General features: G+C 43.8%; 3 protein-coding genes across 6 annotated transcripts in view; 2 read left to right on the top strand and 1 right to left on the bottom strand.

Moving 5' to 3' along the window:
- stag1b (STAG1 cohesin complex component b) overlaps positions 1–5729 on the top strand; it is a 66834-nt gene extending 61105 nt beyond the window's left edge. For all 4 annotated transcript variants that reach the window (XM_060899660.1, XM_060899659.1, XM_060899658.1 and 1 more), the window contains 15 exons: positions 239–309; positions 421–508; positions 589–669; positions 778–870; positions 1074–1248; positions 1542–1681; positions 2129–2230; positions 2556–2704; positions 2827–2955; positions 3072–3277; positions 3415–3598; positions 3691–3804; positions 3971–4085; positions 4196–4276; positions 4538–5729. In XM_060899660.1, the coding sequence (XP_060755643.1) occupies positions 239–309; positions 421–508; positions 589–669; positions 778–870; positions 1074–1248; positions 1542–1681; positions 2129–2230; positions 2556–2704; positions 2827–2955; positions 3072–3277; positions 3415–3598; positions 3691–3804; positions 3971–4085; positions 4196–4276; positions 4538–4561 (1752 nt within the window). In that variant the 3' untranslated portion in view covers positions 4562–5729. The remainder of the gene's footprint in view (positions 1–238; positions 310–420; positions 509–588; positions 670–777; positions 871–1073; positions 1249–1541; positions 1682–2128; positions 2231–2555; positions 2705–2826; positions 2956–3071; positions 3278–3414; positions 3599–3690; positions 3805–3970; positions 4086–4195; positions 4277–4537) is intronic.
- Positions 5730–6442: 713 nt separating this feature from the next.
- msl2b (MSL complex subunit 2b) lies at positions 6443–11326 on the top strand. The gene is made up of 2 exons (XM_060899661.1): positions 6443–7678; positions 8926–11326. Exons 1-2 carry the CDS (start codon positions 7537–7539, stop codon positions 10575–10577), a joined length of 1794 nt encoding a protein of 597 aa, XP_060755644.1. The 5' UTR covers positions 6443–7536; the 3' UTR covers positions 10578–11326.
- A 960-nt stretch (positions 11327–12286) lies between these two features.
- Positions 12287–16306, bottom strand: tnfsf10 (TNF superfamily member 10). The gene is made up of 5 exons (XM_060899662.1): positions 16142–16306; positions 15246–15392; positions 14508–14553; positions 14224–14337; positions 12287–13629 (listed from the first exon to the last, which is right to left on the bottom strand). The coding sequence occupies exons 1-5, from the start codon at positions 16253–16255 to the stop codon at positions 13184–13186; spliced, it is 867 nt and encodes a 288-aa protein (XP_060755645.1). The 5' UTR covers positions 16256–16306; the 3' UTR covers positions 12287–13183.
- Positions 16307–16714: the final 408 nt, after the last annotated feature.

Here is a 16714-nt window from a genome sequence, read left to right on the forward strand (position 1 = left end):
TGTGTGTGTGTGTGTGTGTGTGTGTGTGTGTGTGTGTGTGTGTGTGCGCGCGGTTTATTAGTGAGCTACAGTTTGGTGGAGAAAACATGTTATAAATGCTGTAGGTAGATGAGGTTATCTAATAATTTAAATTTTTTTATTTATTTATTTTTTTAGAAAACAAAATTGAGCTTAATGGTATATGAGAAACAGTGAGTTTATTGTACATTAAAGTTAAACTTTATTGGTGTTTTCTCAGGGAGATGAAGCTGATGATGATGACATCTACAGTGTTCTCTCATCCCTGAAGAAACTCACTGCTTTCCATAAGTAAGACATGTGTGCCTTATTTTAAAATGTTTTCTTCAAATTATTAATCTGTTTTTATCTGTAAAACTGATTCAGTGTGCACTTATCCTCCTTTCTATACATCCTCCTCAGTGCTCACGACCTAACGAAGTGGGACTTGTTTAAAAACTGCTACCGGTTGCTGAAGATGGGGATAGAGCAGGGCTCGATGCCAGAGCAGGTACGAGACTGTGTGAATCATTTGATTGCTGGGACACAGGATGGTGTATCAGTGTAGTGATGTAGGTTATCTGTGTTCAGATTGCAGTGCAGGCTCTTCAGTGTTCTCATTACTCCATCCTTTGGCAGCTGGTGCGCATCACTGAGGGTTCTCCATCCAAGGTACACTGATCATATCAAGCAGCCCTGATATTACTGATGTGTCTGACAAGTATAGAAGACAAAGGGGTGTGTGTGTGTGTGTGTGTGTGTGTTCTCTCTCTCTCTCAGGATGACCTTCTCGCTCTCAGAAGAGTGGTGAAGTCCTTCTTGGCCGTGTGTCAGCAGTGTCTGTCAAATGTGAACACTCCTGTGAAAGAACAGGTGAGAAACTCAGGAGATTAAACATGCTGTAAACTGCTGAATTCTGGATTGTGGTTGGTCAGAAGGATGTTGATTTATTTTTCTATAACAGCAACTCTAGCAGTGGTACAGCTGAAAATCACAGGTTTATATTTATGCACTTGTTATAAGTTCTCATTTCTCTAGTAACCGCTCATTCACAGGGACTCCTTGTGTGCTCGCAGGCGTTCATGCTGCTGTGTGACCTGCTGATGATCTTCAGTCACCAGCTGACCACGGGAAGCAGAGAGGCCCTGCAGCCACTGGTGTTTAATCCTGACAACACGCTACAGAGTGAGCTGCTCAGCTTCGTGCTCGATCATGTCTTTATCGACCAGGACGATGAAAACCAGAGCATGGGTGTGTCCTGTCCTCTTCTTCCTGACTTCCTCAATCATGCTGACCGACACACACTAACACTAATAGACATTAATGTACATTGTATTATAAGAGGAATAAAACACTTGGGGATGTGTTGTAGGAAAGTAATCACTTTGGTGTGGTAGTGGTAACTCCACTTCATCACACCACCCTGTCACTCAGTATTTTAAACACACACAGTGGTTGATTATGTATCGCAACCTTTAATACTGTGTGTGTGTGTGTGTGTGTGTGTGTGTGTGTGTGTGTGTGCGTGCGTGCGCACGCATTAGAGGGTGATGAGGAAGATGAAGCAAATAAAATTGAGGCTTTACACAAGAGGAGGAATCTGCTCGCTGCCTTCAGTAAGCTGATCATTTATGATATAGTGGACATGCCCGCGGCAGCAGACATCTTTAAACACTATATGAAGGTACAGTAACATTGCACTCTTTTCCCTTCTTCCCCAATTTTCTCCTTAATTTAGTCATATTCAATTTCCTACTCACCAGACAGCTCTCCCGTCACATGACAGCTACCAATCAGTTAGGGTGAAGGCGATCGCGTGCTTCCTGTGAGGCATGTGACGCCATCTTTTCAAACTGCTGCACATGCAATGTCAGGGGTGCTGTAACACACTTGGAGGAAAGCTCAGTCTGTATGCATGAGCTCACCGGTGCCCACAATTGTCTGGTGTCGCTGTAATTGACAGGGGAGAGACAGTATGCCACTCTTCCCTCTCTCCCTCTCTTGAGCATCATCACGATTTGAACTAGCAATCTCCAGATAATGGGGCTTTTCTGTTGTACCCTGCTCATTTTAAGATGTTTACTAGGTGCTGAGATTATTTATGAGTCTTGTTGACTTTTGTCATTTTCAGTACTATAATGATTATGGTGATATCATCAAGGAGACCCTGAGTAAGACCAGACAGACAGATAAGATCCAGTGTGCCAAAACTCTCATACTCAGTTTGCAGCAGGTGAGTTATAAAAGTTTACTTTAGTTTACTTCTTTAACAATTTCTTTTTTGAAATTAGGTTTCTGCTTGCACAGTTTTAATGTGCAGTTTTTAGTGCATTCTTATTATTAACACTCCGCAGCAACAAATATCATGAATTGTAAAAACGGTTAAGTACCACAATGTAATATTTTTGCCTGATCTTCCCATATCAATGTGGCAACTCACAAATGAACCTGTGGCAGTTTACATGAGCCTGTTTATGTTTAAAAAAAAAAAAAAAAGTACAGGTGTGTGTGTGTGTGTGTGTGTTTTAATGTGCCTTCTCCTGTCTGTCTGCTGTCAGCTCTTTAATGAGCTTGTGCAGGATCAGGGGCCAAATTTGGACCGAACTTCTTCCCATGTGAGTGGCATTAAAGAGCTGGCTCGCCGTTTTGCTCTGACTTTCGGACTGGACCAAATCAAAACTAGAGAGGCTGTGGCGACTTTGCACAAGTGAGCTCATCTGCAGCATCACAACACCACTTTTTTTTTTTTTTCTTTTTAATAATTCCTCTGAAGGTCAAGCTTCTTTAGCTGTTTGTTCTAAAGAGTGTTTCTGTGTGCGATGTTTTCAGGGATGGAATCGATTTTGCATTCAAGTTTCCGAACCCTAAAGGAGCAGACTATCCTCCACCCAACCTGGCTTTCTTGGAAGTGTTGTGCGAGTTCTCCTCAAAACTCCTCCGTCAGGATAAAAAGACTGTGTAAGTCTGAACAGCACTGATGAGGATACTGGTGTGTGTGTGTGTGTGTGTGTGTGTGTGCGCGCGCCTGCACACATGCCTTGTTTGTGCTCTCACCATCCTCTCGTTTGTTACAGCCACTCGTACCTGGAGAAGTTCATGACGGAGTATATGATGGAGCGGAGGGAGGATGTGTGGTTGCCACTGATCGCCTACAGGAACTCTCTGCTAACGGGAGGTGATGAGGACCGCATGTCTGTGACGACGGGCAGCACGACGAGCCGAGCCAGCACCGTACGCAGCAAGAGGGGCCGACCGCCACTACATAAGAAACGTACTGATGGTATGTTTATATATTCAGCATTTTATACAGACCAGTACAGTTCACCAGTAATAAACTACTCCATCTTAGAAAAGCACTGCTAATGTTTTTATATTTATTGTATATATTCTTTTGTGTGTGTCTGTGTGTGTGTGTAGCAGCAGCAGACGAGAGCATAGATAGCTCATGGGTGATGCGTAATGACACAATTCAGACTCCTGGAGGTCTGCAGACACCGCAGCTCACCTCCACAGTGCTAAGGGAGAACCCACGCCAAGCAGCAGAACACGTCCCTGACCAGGACTCATCTGAGCCTGGCTCTGAACCTGACTACATTCACAAGTACCTGCCTGCTTAAACACACACTACTGATTCATTTTTAAAGGACTACAGTTCACTCTGTGTGTGTGTGTGTGTGTGTGTGTGTGTGTCAGTCCACAGATGCAGATGTCATGGCTGGACCAGCAGAAGATGGAGGAGGTAAACAGGAAAGAGAGAGGAGGAATGAACTACATGAAGGCGCGGAGTGGAGGCGTACGGCAACAAGTGTGAGTGCTTTTAGACTTTTGCTCAGTGTGTGGGACATTTAGTTAATGAGCACAGCCCAGACTCCTGCAGGATTCAGTCTAATGTCTTCTGAAGTGGAGCTGGGCCTGGGTGTTCTCCTCACAGGCCAAGCTTTAAACTATAAACTCCCTGCATGCTTGGTTTCAGGCGGGGCTTAATGGAGGACGATGCTGAGCCCATCTTCGAGGATGTGATGATGTCATCGCGTGGACAATTGGAGGACATGAATGAGGAGTTTGAGGACACCATGGTGATAGATCTGGTGAGACGTTTACTAAAACACCAGTGAAATTTTCGTTATGAGCAGATTTGGAAATGAGCCTTTCTTCTTTCTTCTTTTTTTTTTTTTTTAACATTAAATTTTCACCTCAGCCGCCATCGAGAAACAGACGTGAGAGAGCCGAACTCAGACCGGACTTTTTTGACTCTACAGCAATTATAGAAGATGATTCAGTGAGTAACAGATAAATAAATTAGAACATTAGTACCACGAAAATGTGCAGTTTAAAGATGAAAAGGCTTTAACAGCATAACATCTGTATTTAATATGTATAAAAATATTAAAAATTTAAATACAGATGTTATGCTGTTAAAGTACATTAACATAATACTTTATTGACACAAGAATATGATGTCTTTTTCCTCAGTGTGAATTTGCAGTTAAACCATGGTAACTCATCCTGTATGTCACAGTCATATTTTATGCATTCACAGGGATTTGGTATGCAGATGTTTTGAAGCAGATGTGTAAATTTGGTGGATAATCACAACCAGCGACACTGTTCTTCAGTCAAGTGAAGCCAACGTGTTTTAAAAATCAAGTTCAACAATATTTTCAAGCAAAAAAGACTGACATGCTTTTCTCTGATCCACTCATGTTTCCTCACACAGATGATTGTACTGAGTGTTGGTGAAAAGCACTGTCAGTGTCCATCTACTCTGTTTTTGATATACGTATAACATAAATTTTTTGTCCCTGTAAATTTTTTTTGGGGGGGGGTTTTAAATCAAATCCTTTGTGTATTTTAACACAGTTTAGAGAAGACTGTGTGAATCGGTCATGTACATACTGTATGTTTGTGTATGATCAGTGTTCTCATGTGGAACTCCACACACATTCTGTGCACAGAGGAAGAATGTGGAATATTCCAGATCCAGATCGCAGTGTTTACACTCTTAACTGCTTCAGTTTCTTTCACGCAGGATGTAAACGACCACTTTACATTTTGGTACATTTCATTTGGACTTTCTCTCCCTGGTGAAGGATTCAGATTTAATCAGAGACTTTCTATGACTCATGTCCCCACTGGAGCACATTTTACATGGTCCTGTGCATCTTTGTTGTGGACGGGGACGCGATGTCTTGGGTGTGAAAGTGCATCACACTTCATTTGGACTCGATGTCATGTCACTACAGAGTCAGATGCCTGATTAGGATGGTGCCGACAGATCACACTACTGTTTTACATGCCTCTCACACACTTGCGCACGTCACAAATCCATTCCACATTTTTATCTTTTAAATAAAGGTATTTAAAAAGTATTTTCATTTCAGTAAATTTGCCACAAAATCAAAAAAATGATTTGCCTCCATATTTTGTTGTATATCTCCAGATTAAGCATAAATCATTCACATCCAGATCAGAACCTAATGTATGCCATTTTTAATTTAGTTCCCAACTGAGTTCGTATTCAGTAAAATGTAGAAACTGTTCATTTAAAATGAAAATTCAGCCTTTTTTTAATATAAACTTAAGGGTCAAAACTTGGTTCATATTTTCAGTACGTTCTCATGACACGTTGCTTGGAGTATTGGTCAAATAGATTTTATGTAGAAATCTACATTTTGTTTCAGTGTTGTTCAGTACAAACAGAATACATTTTAATAAAATGGATTATTCATAAACGCACTGCTCCTCTGTGAGGTTTTATCAGATTTGTAAAGACAAACTACAGAAAAGTGTGTGTGTGTGTGTGTGTGTGTGTGTGTGTGTGTGTGTGTGTGTGTAAGTAAAAGAGGCAGACTATTTCAATTCAACTTCATTTGTACTGCACTTTTAATAGCAGACATTTTCGTAAAGCGGCTTTACAGTAGCAGTCTGTCACATAAACATTACAGCACAGTGGAATTATTTTATTCACACATTGCAGCTTGTTCGGAAGCAGAGAGCAAAGTCACGGCCGCTGGCCATAACGGTGGTGGTGTGAACTGTGATGTTTTTTGTTTGTTTTAAAAATGTAATACATTACAGGGTGGGAAGAAACGGGAAGTGTGTTTTGTGTCCTTCACATATCTTGTACAGGCTACCTGGGTAAATTATTATAAATATACTAAAATATATATGTCGTGGTTAAGGTTGAGAACTTTTTGGTGAGTATGAGCAGCAATTTAACTACGCAATAACATACATAACTAATGTTTGTTTATAACCGCTGCTTATAGAATTAACGTCCGTTCATAATATGAGAGAGAGAGGCCCCACCCACCCTTGTCCTCACGCCCCGCCCGAATCTCGTTTATGTAACCAAGGAAACAGGTTCACGCGAAAGTCGCTCTTGTTCTCGCGAGAGCTGCTGAATGTGATCGTATTCTCGCAAGAGAGGCGGAAGGTTGGCGTGTTCTCGCGAGACTCTGCCACAGCGCCCCCTCCCTGTGTTAATGCGGAGATAAGGGAGGAGAAGCATTTAGCGCTAGCAGCTTTTTCAAACACAAACACATTTCAGTCTCGCGCTCTGACTCTCATTTTCCTTTCAGATCCTGGAACGCAGGACGTGGACATTATTTACGGTCCTTTCCACCCGGATTTTATCAGTGAAGTGGGCTCTGTGTGTGGGGGAGAGAGAGAGAGGCTGAGGGAAGAAAAGCGGCCTGTTTTGTTCCTGATCTCCGGAGCCGCAGCTTGCTTGCACTCCCGGTCCAATCCATCTCACCGTTTTTGTACATGATTTTTCCTTTTTGTGGTGTTTTTTGCGGCTTTGGAGATTTAATCGCATGCATTTTGTGCTTGTGTGTGCGCTGTGAGCGAGTCGGTGGTGCTGCTGGTTAGCGAGCGGAACCGATTTTCGGCGCTTGAGGAGAACTTGGTGAAAAGCGGCCTGTTTTGTTTTTGCAACAGCGGCGCCATGAACAATACCACACACCGGGCTTAACGAGCTTCACCTGCTTCCGCTCTCCGGTGTGTGCGGGACAAACCTCGGCTGGATAGTGGGAAATAATCCGGAGCTCTGTATGAGAGAAGCGGAGGAGAGATCTGGAGATCCGGCCGTTTGAATTCGGGAGCTTCGGTTCTGCTGCGCGCGCCGCCGTCTGACTTCCTGCGCTTTTTAAAAAAAAAACTAAATTAAAACCCCCCTCATGACTCTGTAAACAAACAGGTTTTTTTTCTGCACCTCATTTCGGATGTATTTGGGACGCAACCGGATCGCGTGTACTGCATTTCTCCGGTTGTGATTATTTTTGCGTATTTCCTGCCATGGAAGCGAGAGCGCGCGTGCACGGAGCAGCGGCTGTAACGGCGGTGGACGTGCTGTGTGTGGAGGAGAGACGTTTCTGCGACATCACGCCGCACGTGTGAGGGTTTTAATTTCCAACTGACCGGGAGGACCGGGCACTGCGCCGTTATTAACTTCGAACTTCTCAGCAGCGTGAGATCAGAGATTGTGTGGTGTTGTGTTTCCCCCTGATCCTGACCCCTCTTCAGCCCTGTGCGGACATGAACCCAGTAAACGCCACGGCTCTGTACGTGTCCGCGTGCCGCTCGGTGCTGTGCTGCGACCCCCGGGACCCGCAGGCTTTATCCGAGCTCTACAAACTGCTGCCGTTCTTCAGACAGTCTCTGTCCTGCCTGGTGTGCGGTACGTTTACATCCGGTCTCAGCTCTGAGTTTATTTTGACACGATGTATTTCACACTGCTGTTCGTGATCGACACACCCCCGATCACTCCACTGCACGCGCACTGCCTACAAATCACAGCACGTCTGTCTGTCTGTCTATCGCTGTTCTCTCCCCTGAAGCTCGTTGTATTAATCACATTAACACCAGTGTTCATATGCTTTTGCTTTGCTACTTGCTCCTCATTTGCTTTTATTTTAATTATTGCAGATATTTTTCCTGCGAGTGCACGGGCGTTTGTGATTGGCACAAAATGAAGGTTGAATTAATCAGAAATCCGCCGATGAGCTTTGACAGTTGGGCGTGATATTTATGATCCGACGTGGATGTATTTGTGAATCAGACTCCAATGTAAATAAACTTTTGCTGCACGTTGTGCATTAGTGTTGGTTTGGGCTTGTTGCCCGACAGCGCCATCTATCGACGTATCTGCCGTTAGTGCATGTTTGTGTAAAGAAGTTAAAGCTGTACTGCCTTTACGATTTTTCAAGTTTAGGTCATAATTTTCTCTGACACCCAATTATTTTTGTTTTGTGGATCAAAAGCTACTGAATTCAAATCAGACTTCCAATTTTATTAGTTTTTTTATGGAACAATTAATGAATTTAGAGCCATGTGGCCCTAAATTATCTGCTGTTTTTTTTCTTGCTTCATCATGACCAAAGGTACTACGTCATGCATCACGTGGTGGGCTTTCCCCATTCGTGCAAGGCACTGTGGGATACAAATTTGAAACAGGAGAGAAAAATGGAGGATGTGTGTGTGTGTGAATGAAACGTGAAAGACCAACTACAGTAACGGAAAGCGATAAGAAAAGACATTCTTTTCTTCGAATGGAAAGGAAATGCAGGACCAAACTAATAAATATCGGTGGCCAGTGAGCACCTCAGTGTGATCAGCTGTTCGTTTAGTGACAATGATATAACGGTCAGTGGTAAACCTGCGCATGTGCACGTGGACTTCCTCTGTCTGTTTGACTGCACAAAGCGAGCAATTTCATGCACGTTATTTGCTTGGGAATTCCCTCAAATTAAATAACTTCCCAGCCACAGAATGGCCTGATATTTTGTGAGATATTACAGAAATAAACATGCATCACAATGACAATTTCAGAGGGAGCTAAATTTCACTGCTTTTATGAAATCGAAAGGCTGTCTCGCTTTAAGCTCCAGCCTCTTTTATAATTTATCTTGTGTGTTTCTCCTGCAGGGAATTTGCTCCAGGATCCAATCGCACCAACCAACTCCTCGTGCCAGCATTACGTCTGCAAAGCGTGCAAAGGAAAGAAGATGATGATGAAGCCATCATGCAGCTGGTGTAAAGACTATGAGCAGTTCGAGGAGAACAAGCAGTTGTGTATTCTGGTGGACTGCTACAGGAAGTTGTGCGAGTACATCATGGGTTCTCCTCTGGCAAAGCACATTTCCAGTGAAGTGGGCGGCGCCCCAGACATCCTCGCTCTGCTGAATGAGGGTCTCTCATCAGACAGGGCAGGAGATGAGAGTTTCTCCCTGAACCTGATGCAGCACTCTCCTGCTCCCTCAAATTCGGACACACCTTCTGAAGAGCACCAGTCCCCATGCTCGTCTGAGATCAAGCAGCAGCCGCCGAGCCCGGTGGGAGTTAATGGCCTTCAGGACTGTAACGGGTTGAGCAACATGGACGAGCTGACCGCCAGCCTGCCCTCCCCTCACACCAGTGTGACAGTGGAGGTGGGGAGTGATGTGAAGCAGGAGAACTTCAGCAGTGAGATTCCGGTGTGCGAAGCTGTCACAACAGCCGGGGAGGAGCTCTGTGCCTCCAGCATGGATATGTGTGAATTTGGAGAGGATATAAAACATGCAGGTGGGACTCTCTTACTGAGCGTAGAGGAGGTGCTTCGGACTCTGGAGCCTGATCCTGTTCCTCAGGTAGAGTGTTCTGCTATTCTTCAGCCGAGCCTCGGGGTGTCAGGAAATATAAACAGACCCTTCGGCTGTTCAACTGCCTCAGCTGACGCTTCCCGCCCGCTTCCCTCGCTTCCCCTCGACTCTGCAGGGGTGTTGGCTCCCCAGCATCCTCATCACAACCCACAACCGTCCTCCGGAATTTCCTGTTCCGCCGTAACTCCCAGAATTCCACGTACAAATCGTAAACGTTCGCGTTCTGAAAGTGACAGTGAGAAGATCCAGCCCCTGCCCATCTCCACTATCATCAGAGGCCCGGCTCTTGGTGCCTCAGTGCCCGTTCCTATAAAGTGTGAACCTAAAGCTCCAGCGCTCGTCACACCAAACATGGCCGCTGTCCCAAACGGTGGAGGACTTCCTAAAGTGGGCAAAGCTCTGATAGTGCCCAATAAACCCATCAAAAAGAGTATTGAGCAGCATGGACCTAAAAAGGCGTACGCAAAGTCCAAACAGAGCGCCCCAAAAACAAAAGACAAGACAAAAGAGAGACTGGTGAGTAATCCTCTGGTGCCAGGGAGTCCGACAAAGGTGGTGTACAAGAAGCCGCAGGAGAAGAAGGGCTGTAAATGTGGCAGGGCCACCCAAAACCCAAGTGTTCTTACATGTCGGGGTCAGCGCTGCCCCTGCTATTCCAACCGCAAGGCCTGTCTGGACTGCATATGCCGCGGCTGCCAGAATTCCTATATGGCCAATGGCGAGAAGAAACTGGAAGCGTTTGCGGTGCCAGAAAAAGCCCTGGAACAGACGAGGCTCACGCTTGGCATCAACCTCACCAGCATCGCAATGAAGAACGCCAGCAGCAGTGGGACTCCTGGCACGCTGAGCGTCACCTCAGCGGCAGGTTCACCCATGGCCTCGTTCCTGGCGGCCGGGCCTCACGAGGACGAGGCGTTGGACATGAGGTTTGACTGTTGAGCCATGCACAATGCTCTCATTATCGTGTGAACGCTTATTCCTTATTCCAGCCCGGCTCACTCGCGTCCCGGGGACGAGCCAGTGGAGTCGTCAATAAGGCAGCTACTGTGATTCTGTTCCAGTTCATGTTATTGAATTAGTCATTGCTGAAGCTTGTGCCTATAAATCACTTGTAATGCGTGTTTTTTTTTTTTTTTTTTTAAATTGTCTTACACACTATTGTGACTTGAGTCATGTTACTGTAAGTTGATGGGATTTCCCCCCCCCCCCCCAATTTCAGTACAAGTGATCTATACGGCATGAACTTTAGCAAAGAGATGCCTGACCTCATTGTTGAGGGTCATGTTTATGTGGATTTGTGGATGATTTTCAGTTTGTAGGCTAGAAGACGAGACCTGTTGGATGAAATGGTACCTGCTACGGCAGTAGAGACTGGTTGTATTTATAAGCTTTTTTGTACACCAACTTATGAAACCCGATTTAAAAGTACATTTTATGATATTTTTTAAGTTACATTAACTACATTTGCAGTATTTATTGGGCATCACTTAACATAGATTACAGGCCGTGTAGGGCTTCATCAGGATTTCTACAGATGCAATTCACTGAGATGCAGTATGTTTGGTTTCTGTCTAAATTATGTTGCAGTCCTGTTTGTGCTAGTTTATGCTGTCTAAACCCCCCCTCCCCCCCTTGGGCATTTAAATTCCTGTAATATAAATGTAACATATTTCCACAAAAAATCAAAATCTGACTTGTCTTTTTTTTTTTTTTTTTGATGAATGAAAAATTAACTTTTCAAATATCATGCACCCAAAACAGCTTTTTATTTGCTGATGGGTTTGATGCTGTTCACATTTAAGACCACAAGTGGGCAGTAGAGGGACAGCAAAGAGTCAATACTAGCCATGCTTTCATAATTAAGGTGAGATGTGACACGTCAGCATTCCCCCCCCAGGTGAAGGGTTCTGCACAGGGTTTAGTCAGACTGAAAGATAAGTTCAGCCTTTAATTTCTGAATTTTCACATGAACTTTCACAGGAATCGTTTTATATCCAGTTTTATTCCTGTATACACAAAACAAACCTGTGTGTGCTTTGCATTTGAAGTTTTGTTGATAAATGTTAGTGTTTCTACAGAAATTAACACACCTTCTGTTGCTTGTTGTACTTTTATTATAAAGCCTTCATTAGGCACATGTGGAACATCGGGTTTGTGGCTGTAGGTTAGTGAGAGAGCAGAGCCCAAAAACTGACCCTGATCCATGACCTCAGTTTTTTTGTTCCCCCCCCCCCCCCCCCCCCCCCCCATTCCTCCAGCTTCTCTTACAGTGTGTACAGGCACCGTGAGTGAGCGAGCGTGCTTCAATCTCTCAGATAAACACGACCCAGAAGGTAGTGACTCACGGGAAACGGTCCTGAAATGAGACACACATGGTTTTGTTATCTGATATTTTAAAATGAGCTGTTCTGAGTTAAATGTAAAGCGATATCTCCTCTCTGCCCCACAGACTCGACAGGTTTCCTTCTTGCACAATAAAATGTCAATGTGACACTTGTGCAACTCCAGAACTTTTTAAAAAACATCTGCTTTCCTTCAGAGCTCGGGATTATGATTAGAATCATTTCATTTTGTTCACACACAAAGGCTGGTCGTGTTCAACACTACAGCAAACTTTCCTCAAACTCATAGACTTCATGAACTGAAACTCCAGAGTTCACAAGAGACTTTATTCAGTGTAGGTTTTGTGAAATCTCTGTTCATGTAGTAAAAATAATGAATAAATTTACACAGCTGATTTCTCAGTTTGAACTTCTACAGTTTCTCATTTGGAACAAACCACTCGGCGCTGTCCCTCGAACACTCGTTCATCATTTTGTTTAGATTTATCCATAAATAAACAAACATCAAAGCAGAGATGATGCTGAAAGTTCATAATGAAGTTGTGTTTATAAAAAGTTTCAGAATGTAAAGAAATCATAGCTGTTTTTATCCAGAAGATTCCTCACGTTTTCTTTAGGGTAGTTCCAAATTCATTCAACACTGATGCTTTACAGACAGGAAATAACGTTACAAATCTACGATACGTCGCAATAAATCACTGATGATGAACCTCAGTGTCATTTCTCAGTGTGATTTAAAATAGCGTCTCATTCTTTATGATGTAAAGACGTTCACAGTGCAGGAATTTCACTCTCAGTCTGCCTGCTGGACATAAAATATATTCCAGTTCAGAACATCAGGGTTCACTGGGACCAGTTGGTTTCATCCCAAATGAGCTGCTGAGCATTTTTCTGTCCCTGTCTCCTGAGCAGACGGAATTCAGCTTCGTCTCTGACTCTCGGTGGTTTCTGACTCCTGCGTGTTTCCTTTGGGCTTTTAATTTTTTTTTCTTCAGTAAATCAATCAAGTCAAATTCACCATATTTCACAGATCTCATCAGTGCAAGTCAGGTGAACTCGCTCAGCACACATATACAGAAGATTTGATCTCTGGCAGCATTCCAAAGAGAGCTCAGTAAAAAAAAAATCACAAGCCGAGTCTTGTCGCTCCACTGACACACAGAAAGCATTAAAGGACCTCCTGGTCATTGTCGCTTGTTGGACCTAGCTGACCAAGAAAGCACCAAAAAAGCTCGACTTCTCGTCCATTTCAATGGTGCTTAGGTTACTGACGGTTACAAACAGCCTGTCTCCGCCTCCTAGTTGGAAAAGCCCCGCCTGGTAGATGGAGTACAGTCCAAACTCAGCGTCCCGGGACCAGCAGGTCGTCCTTGCATTCTTCATCAGGAGGATGGGCACCGGATAAGAACCCACTTTTTTATATACGTACTGCAGCATTGGCTTTCCCCTGGCCGCACCGTCATCTTCCTCCTGTTCCTCTTCCTCTATGAGTGTGTGCTTGAAATACGTCTGAGAATAAATGTAGTAGAGTCCGGCCTGCGGCACCACCAGCTCTCCATCCCTCAGATCCACGTTTTGGAGGAAGGCCAGGCCTTTCTCGGATTCCCACGACTGGATTTTTTGGCCGTACACCTTCCTGTTGGAGGCACCTACAGAGAGAGAGAGAGAGATTATGGGGTTGGCTTGGCTAGAAAAGTGCCATTGTTACAAAGTTTGGCAGCACAGACAAAAGAGATGCACATTTCAAAAACAAGTCTGAAGTTACATACCAGCTTTTTTCATTTTCGTCAAAATCTACAGCAACAAAATTCAAACTGTGTTTTTGCACCAGCAGAGTTTATCAAACTGTCAATCGTTTATCTACACACACAAGAAATATTTTAACTATCTGCACAGAGACGATTTACAGACAAGCAGGCGAGTGCTGTTTATGGAATTCTGTGTCTTCCTGGACTGATGGTGTGCAATAAAAGTTTGTGTTTGTGTGGACTTTGCTTCCAGTCAGTACAACAGTCTACAACAGTTCATCAGATGAAAATGCTACTTGGACGATGATCACATGATGGAACACTGAATCATTTTACTGTTGTATTTAATTCGGTTTTAATGATGCTTCCAAGCAGCCACACAATCATTATATGAGCAAAATAATTCAATGTTTTCCCTGGAATATGATTTCTACAAAAATCAGTCTGTATCTAAAACTGCATACGAGCTGTAGAAGATATTTGTTTCGCATGTACCTCCAGCATCCTTCTCTGGTGTGTAACTGCCTGTAACATGAGCAGCAATCTTGGGCCGTGGGACATCATCCTGCTCCTGCATCACCAACGAGGGAAGGACTCGGGACACTTCATCTGAAAAAGTGACAGTTTTCACTTCAGTGCTCATGTCTCATAAATACATCAGCATGTCTCCTCTTATATGAACATTCACTTCTGAACTGAACATTGAACTGTGACACTAAAGTCAGACACCACGGTGTTATCACACATCCAACCTGAGAGAGGAACCTTTCATCTCGTACCTTTAACCACTGAGGAGATTTCTTCCTGGTAGCGATTAGACATCGACTGTGGAGACACGACATGGATGTTTAACACGACGTTCATTCAAACATCATCTGAGTTTTAAATTCCACTGAATTTGTGTGTTTAATTTTTTTAGTCATTTAAAAATGAAATATTACACTACCGTTCAAAAGTTTGGGGTCACCCAGACAATTTTGTGTTTTCCAGGAAAAGTCACATTTTTATTTACCACCATAAGTTGTAAAATGAATAGAAAATATAGTCAAGACATTTTTTCTGGCCATTTTGAGCATTTAATCGACCCCACAAATGTGATGCTCCAGAAACTCAATCTGCTCAAAGGAAGGTCAGTTTTATAGCTTCTCTAAAGAGCTCAACTGTTTTCAGCTGTGCTAACATGATTGTACAAGGGTTTTCTAATCATCCATTAGCCTTCTGAGGCAATGAGCAAACACATGAACACTGGAGTGATAGTTGCTGGAAATGGGCCTCTATACACCTATGTAGATATTGCACCAAAAACCAGACATTTAGTAGAATTTAGCTAGAATAGTCATTTACCACATTAGCAATGTATAGAGTGTATTTCTGATTAGTTTAAAGTGATCTTCATTGAAAAGAACAGTGCTTTTCTTTCAAAAATAAGGACATTTCAAAGTGACCCCAAACTTTTGAACGGTAGTGTATATCAGCTATTAAGGACTTTCTGCCCTGGAGGAGGTGGAGGATTTTACCTTCTCGATGAGGAAGTGGAGTTGTTGTGTGACCTGCCAGCAGGGATCGTCCTTTCCCTCCGAGCTGCTCGGGTCAGAACCCTTCAGTGCGCGCAGGTTCGAGCGCATCAGACACGACACACTGCTTTTGGAAAAGGTCTCCTTCATCTGTTAATAAAGAAATATTTAACTCAGCATTACGATCGCTGTGGGATTGTTCTACACACGCGTTGGCTCCAAAGTGGACGAGAGCAAATAAAGTTTGTCCACAACGGGCCTGGTTCAGGAGGCAGTGTGTTATTAACCTGTCAAGCCAAAGAGTCGTGCTGGCTTTGTGCCATTCCAGTGTGTGTGATCTTGGGACTGTTCCGGGTTCAGGGATTCGGCTCTGCAGCAGCAGGAGATTAAACACTGGCCTACTTTTTAATTAAAGCATTTTTCCTCATATTATGAAAATACCAGAACCTCCACACGCTCTCTCTCTCTCTCTCTCTCTCCAGTCACTGTCCACACGTCACATTTTGCCTCTTTATTCTTCAGCTTTAAATCAGACAGAGATGATTGTTCATGAATCCCAGCTTTGCGCACTCGGATTTCTGCACTGCGTTACACAACACAATCTTACACAGATCAGAACCTTGATCCAAAGCAGCATTTTTAACGTACGCGTATGTGTGTGTACAGAAACCTGTTGGAACGAGTCCAGAGCAGAACTGAACCAAGCTGAAGCTCCTGCGCGCAGAGAAACGGAACACATTTGTGTTTGCATTTTCACATTTTTTCTCCAAAAATTCACCGGAAGTTTAAACCTGCGCTAAAGTTTCCGCCGCGCGCGCAGGAACGACTTTCACTCTCAGACCCAAGTGGAGTGAAGTGTCTCTGCTCCGGCGGTGTTCAGCTCGAATCCCGGTTCTTACCGTGCTCAGGACGTTGCTGAAGTAGATGAAGGTGACGGCCACCGCGATGGTCTGCAGCAGAATGGCGGCGAGCAGCAGGAGACCGATATACTGCATCGTGCGCGAGCTCGACATGATGACCGAGAGCGCGAGACAAAAGCTCCAGCTCCGGTTCCTGTTCTGTACATATGAAGAGGGGGAACAAACACCAGAGCAAAGAGGAGGAGGAGCACGAACATGCAAAACACACACACACACACACCGTGCGTGTGTTCTTTCGGTTTCTGTGTTGGTGAAACGGGTTCAGGTTTTCTTTGTTGGTTTGTTCTGGTGTTTGCTAAAGCTTAATTAAAACACAAGTTCAGTGTCAGGATCGTCAGCTCACAGAGAAAACTGAACATCCAGAAACAGCAGCTTCATGTTTTATTCACAGTGATTCAATTGCACCTCTCCTTAGCAGCTAAAGAACCACATAACCACAAACAGCACAGCGCCAGGGAACCGACTTTAGTTCTTGAAAATGATATACTATCAAAATCTAAAAACCTATAAAGTAAAATGTATAAATAGAATTAAGAATAGTATAGCTAGTTA

This window comes from Neoarius graeffei, chromosome 19 (genome assembly GCF_027579695.1).
Source record: "Neoarius graeffei isolate fNeoGra1 chromosome 19, fNeoGra1.pri, whole genome shotgun sequence".
Taxonomy (NCBI): Eukaryota; Metazoa; Chordata; class Actinopteri; order Siluriformes; family Ariidae; genus Neoarius; species Neoarius graeffei.

Coding starts and splice junctions, on each gene's coding strand:
- msl2b (XM_060899661.1), top strand. CDS start 7,537: ATGAACCCAGTAAACGCCACGGCTCTGTACGTGTCCGCGTGCCGCTCG. Junction 7,679..8,925: donor TCTGTCCTGCCTGGTGTGCG/GTACGTTTACAT, acceptor TTTCTCCTGCAG/GGAATTTGCTCCAGGATCCA.
- tnfsf10 (XM_060899662.1), bottom strand. CDS start 16,255: ATGTCGAGCTCGCGCACGATGCAGTATATCGGTCTCCTGCTGCTCGCC. Junction 14,554..15,245: donor TCCACTTCCTCATCGAGAAG/GTAAAATCCTCC, acceptor GTGTCTCCACAG/TCGATGTCTAATCGCTACCA. Junction 13,630..14,223: donor ACCAGAGAAGGATGCTGGAG/GTACATGCGAAA, acceptor CTCTCTCTGTAG/GTGCCTCCAACAGGAAGGTG.